Here is a 7,386-nt window from a genome sequence, read left to right on the forward strand (position 1 = left end):
AGGATATTTGTGGTCAACATTGCATATGTTATACTTAGATGTAAAATGTGTGTGTGTGTGTGTGTGTGTGTGTGTGTGTGTGTGTGTGTAGATAGATATGTAGATATATATTTTTTATTTATTTATTTATTTATTTATTTATTATTATTATTATTATTATTATTTCAGTCATACTGAAATGTAAGCCTTTTGTATTCACAGACAATCCATTTACTTTTTAATACAAGTCATGTTTAGGTAGAAGCGAGATATATTCATATCTCATGCAATTTTTAAAGTTTTAATAAAGAGAGAAAATGTATCAAATTTGGATATGCGTATAAATAATTTATGCATTAAAGGGTTTAAAAAAAGAACAACAACTAAACTCCTTTATAGTCCAAACTTCGCTCAACAAAGGCGTGGCTTTCACGTATCGTGACGTCATCTCAGGGCGGGGCTACCACACAGGTGTCCGCTCGGCAGGAGTGAGAGAAAGAACTAGCTTTGCGCTGTTGAACGAAGCACGAGCCGCTGTTTTTGCCCCATGCGGCGGTGGTGTGCGTCATGGTGCCGAGGTGCATCGGGGGCTGCGTGCCCTTATTCGTGCTTGGCGTGGTTTTTGACGTGGTCGGCTTGATTGTGCTGCTCGTCGGTGCTCTCGCCAACCTGCGCCTGGACGGCCGCTTTTACGGCGACTTTCTCGTCTACACGGGCTCCATCGTGGTGTTCCTGAGCCTCATGTGGTGGGTGTTGTGGTACACAGGAAACGCAACGATCCCCTCGGACGAGCTGGAGAAAACCCCGCTGGACAACTTGGCGCTGTGGGCGCGCAGATTGTCCACCAGCATTGCGCACACCGGAGCCAAATCCATGGAGGTTGGAGAGAAGAACAAGAGCGTCGATGCCCAAGAATTGATGAATGGGTCCATGCCTGTGTACATTAACATTCCCACTAGGACGGCGTGGCAGATCTCGGGCATGGAGGGCTACGACAACGCAGCTTTCGAAAGAAGTGTTGACATGCCTCCAACAAGTCAGAAAACAGTACAGCTGGATATTCTGGGGAACGGACGAATAGAAAGACTTCTCTGATCAACAATAAAACATTCTCTTTTTTTCCTCTTAGTTTTCCAGGTTCCCTTTGAGCTTCTCTGGTGGAGTTTTATAATCTTGATCTGCAGGTTGTTCTCCTTCAGATAGTATCAGATGTTCGGATCCAGGTGGATCTGACCTGCTTCAGCCTTTTCTGTACACTTCAGCACTACATATGATCCGATCCACAAGGGTGCCTTCTGTTTACTCAGCACTTTTATAGTTGTGTGCACATATTCCGAATGATTTCTGGATCTTATTCGTTCATCTATGGACTTGAACTTGAATGGGCTGAAGTTTTGAGCTCAAGCGTTTTCTGGCCGTATCATGTTTATGGCCATCATATCATTGTCAAAAGGGCACTCATCTTATTTGTTTCATGGAAAGTTATAAATGCACTGGTACACTGTAAAACCGGATAGTTCGTTTAACTCAAAAACTTTGAGGAAAGTAATTACCTCAGAATTTTTACGTTGATAAATCAATTTCTTTAAGCCAAATACACTTAAATATAACATAAATTGAACTCAAACTTTGTAATGTAAAATAAATTGTTGTTATATTTAAGTGTATTTGGCTTAAAGAAATTGATTTATCAACTTTAAAAATTTTGAGGTAATTAGTTTCCTCACATTTTTTGAGTTAAATGAACTATCCGGTTTTACAGAGTGCTAGGGAAGTGACATGGTGAATAAAGTTAGAGGTTTATCTTGTCATGATGTCTTTAAGACATAAGATTTACTACACTTCCTTCACAATGTTTTGGATTACCTTTAATGATCCCCCAAAAGGATACTAAACTGTTCCTTTCTTGGCACTGGGGTGGAATCCTCTAAGCATACGCATTACGCACCTTTAGTATGTATCTTTTGCCTAGAAAGGTACATACAGTATACCGTACCTTTTAAAGCATTACTCTAATGGTCTAACTATGTACCTTAAATGTTTGTTAAATCCACATGAACGATATACACAAAATATTTCCCCTATGTGTTTCCCCAGTAGGTTATGTATTACTTGCATTTGCTTCAAGTGTAATAAATGGAATGCAGTTTTATGGATGGGGGGGATCTATTATGGCATAAGTTGCTTGTGCCAGTTTGATTTTCTACCACCCTACATTTATTTCAGATCAAGTAATAAGTTAATTTTTAATGAGAGTTAATGAGCGATGAAGTTGTTGTTTATTGTGGTAATATAGTTCAGTATGTTCAGTAAAAATTCCTGAGAATCAACTCTGATGTTCTATTAATTGTATTTTGCAGGTGTCTTTTGGAAGCTCAACACAAAAATCAACTGCTTCTATTCAGGGAACCATGTTTTAATATTGCACAATGCTCGACAGATTTTTATATGTATTTGTATGTACTTTAAACAGATGTATTTTGTTTATATGGCTGAATATTTGTTTACATGAATATATCTTCAGGAATTAAATATATTTTAGATATTAAATACTCTATATTAAAGAATTTTAATGTTGATTATGAACCATAGATATTTGGTTGCATCTTTCATATTGTTGTGTCTAGTAAGGAAATTCATAGCAGTAAATTCTAATTATAAATGTTTTTTCCAGAAGTTACTGGAAATAACGACATAATATGGTGATTACACTTCGAGATAAAATACATAAATGTACTCAAGAGCAGTTCAATTTAAATGTAATGAGAGAATGTTATAAATGTTGTATGTGTAATTTATACCCCAGCACTGTTGACGTCCCAGATCTGATTGGTTAAAAGCTGTTGAATAATTTTCTATAATACCGTGGTTCTTACAGTAGTTTCTGCTGTAAGTTATGTAAATGTGCTCAGTTGAATACAATAACATTTCTATAGCAAAAATAAATTCCCAGGACTCGAAGGGCAGATGCTCCACATAATCTAAGCCTGCTAATAAACAGGTTTTTAAACGTTTTAATTATTTAACAAGGAAAAAATGTATAAACATTGGAGAACCTTTCTTTAAGTAGATTTTTAAAAAAACACAAACGTTTATGGACGTTGTCTCCAGGGTCAGCGCTTTGTAACTGTCACTAAGTTTTCTGCAATGGGAAAGTCTTCAGGACAGAGGACGTTCTCATTTCTCCATAACATGAAAAGTGGAGACTTCTGACACAAATTTATAACATTTATTAATTTATAAAGAGAGGGGAAAAAGTTTGGAGATGTAATGACTGTTTATAGCTGTTACATTTTTTTCTAATGGCTTTATTGTGGCTAGTCTAAATGTTTTATAGCATTATACATCCTGATTATAGTCTCCTGTATTCTTTTACTCTCATGAAACTTGGGTTGGGATTTTTTTTTTTTTTCTGGTTTCCTGTATGATTTTGTTCCCTGTATATTTGCATGACCTCACATTTAAAAACCAGTAAGGGCAGAATGTCAAATCGAGTTATAGACCAGAAGATTGAAAGTAGAGATTTAAGATAATCTGCTAGTAACTCGATGAATGTTTTGATCACTACTGAATTATTCTTCTTAACTTTTTATAACAGAACATTTACCATTTTTGACTATTTCATGACTGCTGCCTAGTCACTGAATTTGATGTATACAGTGGGGGAAATAAGTATTGGACGTGTCAACATTTTTTTCAGTAATTGCTGCCGTTTAGGAGATGCTCTGATCCAGTCGTCTAGCCATCACAATTTGGCCCTTGTAATAGTTGCTCGGATCTTTATGCTTGCCCATTTTTCCTGCCTCCAACACATCGACTTCGAGAACTGACTTTTCACTTTCTGTGTAATATACCCCACTCCTTGACAGGTGCCACTGTAACAAGATAATCAATGTTAATCACTTCACCTGTCTCCACTCTAACACAAGGAATTGATCTGAAAATCGCCTGCGAGGCATATGTACCCTCCAAAGAAACTGCACTAACAACTACAAAAGCGCTGGACAAGGTCAACATTTGTATGTTGGTTGCCATGGTGTGTATGTTGCTATGAAATATGAACTATATCCTGGTGAACTTGGCATCTGACATGCAGTGAAACAGGTTTTCCATAAGGGACACCCTGTTGCTTTGTGTGCAGCCATTTGACCCATGTCTTTCAGATAATCCTGTTTCATATGCAAAGCAGGTGTGTAGGTGTTTAAACCGAAGACAAGCCATAGAAGATTTGGGAAGGAATGTATCTCAGACTATTGCTCCTTTGTTTTAGTCAATGAAAGGCTTTAATATTGAACTGTCAGTTTGAAAAGCCAATATCGGTTCTTATTCTGTCTGATTCTATATAGTGTGGTTTAACACCTCGGGTTGTTCTGTATCCTGTAAACAAGCCCGATGCACACTCCGCCAGTTTTCCAAGCCACTGCTTTACAAACATTACAGGCACTCATTACTAATACCTGAGTCTAGCACTACATCACATCTTTGTGACAGGTGCCTGGTTCATCGAAAGACTTGGATGGACTAACAGGTCAGATTTCCTGTACACCTCTAACATGTTAGACAGACATCTAGATATCCAGTTCCAACACCTCTGAGCAGGGAAACACGACACCGCCAGCAGTACAGTGCCAGAACAGGACATTTAAGGCAAACAGTAAGATCAAATTGTGTCTGATTGCAGACACACCAAACATGCCCTGCTTTTATACTGATAACCCAGAACAAGCACATTTCATAGTTTCATATTACTCTTGTTTACACTTTCTTTTCTGGTCATTCGGGCATTTTAAGATTTTCACCTCTATGTAATGTACAGCATTTCATAATAAATATTGCTTCATGCCATTTCTCGTACTGCTTAGCAAATATTACGTTAACACTGAAGCTACGGGTTGGCTTTAGGCTTTTTATTAGATCCCTACCCAATGTGATGATCAGGGAATCAGGTGCTGCCTCAATATCAAGTGTAATATTTTGACAATTAATAATTCAGAGCGCCAGGACGCTGTAGAGTGTAGCCACGACTAGCCACTGGCGTCTCCAGGTTTAATCTGCAGAGTGCACGTCACATAATGTACGCTGCTACCTATTGTGATCGGAATCAAACCATCTGTACTTTATTGAACCATGCATACAATCATATCAGTTGTGAAAACACATCCTTAATTGTGGTCTGGCACATATTAACCACCCTGTTTATCAGGGAGTCAGTGAAATCAGTGAGTCAATGTGTAATTGTAAAATGCTTGACAGGTTGCATAAAGCAATTATTAATGATTGTTTCTCCTGTGTTTGCATTTGAGGGGTGGCAGAGAGGTGTGGGGAGTAGCGATGTCGCCTTACAGTGCCAAGGTCCCCAGGTTTGATCTTGAGCTTTTTATTACTGTCTGTGCTGAGGTTTGCATGTGTCTGTATGCGTTTCCTCTTGGTTATCGGATTTCTTCTCACCTCTCAAAAACATGGTAGTATGTGGTTGGGCTATGCTAAACTGTGCTAGGTGTGAATGAGTATGGAATATGGTGTACTGCAATGAAGTAGCATCCCATCCAGGGTTTATTCCTGTGCAGTGTTCCAGGGATAGGCTCTGGAACCACCACAATCGTGATCATGATTAAATAGTTCCTGAAGACGAACGAATGAACATTTATTGTTCTGCTTGTTAAAAGCAAAGCCTGCTCACACACGCTCCATACATTGTTTATTCATGCAAAGCAACTTACAGGTAGGATATCTTCAGAGACACCAACTGTGGCTCTAGGATTAGTAGTACAGAATCTTGACAACCCACAGGTATTTCTTGATACTAGTTTCCTTCCAGGATGATGAGAAGAAATGCATAATTATTACAAGTCAGGCAATGCAAATTGCAAATGACTGTGAAGGTCACAGTATTAGGCAAGTTACCATGCTTAAAACAAAGCCAATTAGCTTGTCTTTAAAAAGAAGGAAAAAGCCATTTATTTAAAGCTTGGGCATTTTCTGTACATCCCATAATGCACCAGAAGTCATGAGAAGCAGTAACATTGGAACAGATAGCCATGGCATGTTCCATTATTGTCAGACATTAAGGACATAAAGCTGTTCCACTTCCATTCGAACTGAAATTTTTCAGCAAACTAGCAAGATATACATCCGTAGGATCGTCAGGAACGTCATATTAAATAATTACATGACTCTCCGTTTCACATCAACATCATTAGTCTACACTAGATCAGGAGGTGTACAATAATATTAAGGCTATTTAATGGAGCCATAGAGGGAGTTATTTAGAGGGAGTGGTGGCTTGGCGGTTAAGGCTCTGGGTTACTGATCAGAAGGTCGAGGGTACAAGCACTGCCAAGCTGCCACTGTTGGGCCCTTGAACAAGGCCCTTAACCCTCTCTGCTCCAGGGGCGCTGGATCATGGCTGACCCTGCGCTCTGACCCCAACTGCTGGGGTATGCGTATAAAAGAATTTCACTGTGCTGTGACATCTGTGATTAATAAATACTCATTATCATTAGATACAAGGTGAAATTATTTATAAACCTACAGTACTTTGACTTATTAAGGTTTGTATTGAATCCAATGACTTGTGCTTGCTACTTAGGTCCCTATGTGATCATCTCTTTTATTATCTTTCTTACTTTCTTTATGGAACACTTTGAACAGCATTTTATATATGAATGGTGCTATATAAAGATAGATTTATTATCCTAAGTATATAAAATCTTTAGTTTATCATGGATCAATTCACTATAGTGGCAGTGCACTTATCTTGTTAGGGTCGGTTATTCCACCTACACTGCACGTTATAGTGCATTACTAAGATGCATTTCTTTTCCAGGATTGTAAAATGAGTATATCTAGAATGTCTAATGGAAAGGAAGGATGCTAAGGGATATAAACACTGCAATTGTGGGGATGAGTAGATACCACTTTACAACACTGGGTGGACCTGCATCTAACCTGAACTGTCATACACCTTCTACAGTTGGTTTTATAGAAATGAATCACCACACAATTTATCAAAGTATTATGATTGCAACGTTAGGATAGATTTGGAGTTCTTTTCACTTGTCAGGACCGACAATGACAGACTTTTTAAATGATCGACTTTTTGAAAATTCTTTAAAGAATATCAAAAAAAAAAAAAAACCTCACCAAGTTACCACTGTGTGCAGGTTCACAACTTTTTATTTATTTACTGCAATTTATCCTTCGTATATTTAACAACTCGCTAGATACAAAGGACCTGTGCCTCTGATGGTGTAATTACCTACGTACACAGGACTGTTCGAATGTTTTTCAAAGGGTCAACGTTGAGCAGAAAATCAAAGAGGCAGTTTTGGATACTTCAAACTTCATCAGTTTCGCTTCCCTCTGGAAGGCAGACTGGAAAACTTAAAGCAAGATCATTTCATAATT

At 38.2% G+C, this 7,386-nt stretch overlaps 1 protein-coding gene across 1 annotated transcript; it reads left to right on the forward strand.

Annotated features, from left to right (window-relative positions):
• The first annotated feature begins 434 nt into the window (after positions 1 to 434).
• On the forward strand, positions 435 to 2,570 carry LOC108273541 (transmembrane protein 238). The gene has a single exon (XM_053685282.1). The coding sequence runs from the start codon at positions 547 to 549 to the stop codon at positions 1,072 to 1,074; it is 528 nt and encodes a 175-aa protein (XP_053541257.1). The 5' UTR covers positions 435 to 546; the 3' UTR covers positions 1,075 to 2,570.
• The last annotated feature ends 4,816 nt before the right edge of the window (positions 2,571 to 7,386 follow it).

This window comes from Ictalurus punctatus, chromosome 13, assembly GCF_001660625.3.
Source record: "Ictalurus punctatus breed USDA103 chromosome 13, Coco_2.0, whole genome shotgun sequence".
NCBI classification, from domain to species: domain Eukaryota; kingdom Metazoa; phylum Chordata; class Actinopteri; order Siluriformes; family Ictaluridae; genus Ictalurus; species Ictalurus punctatus.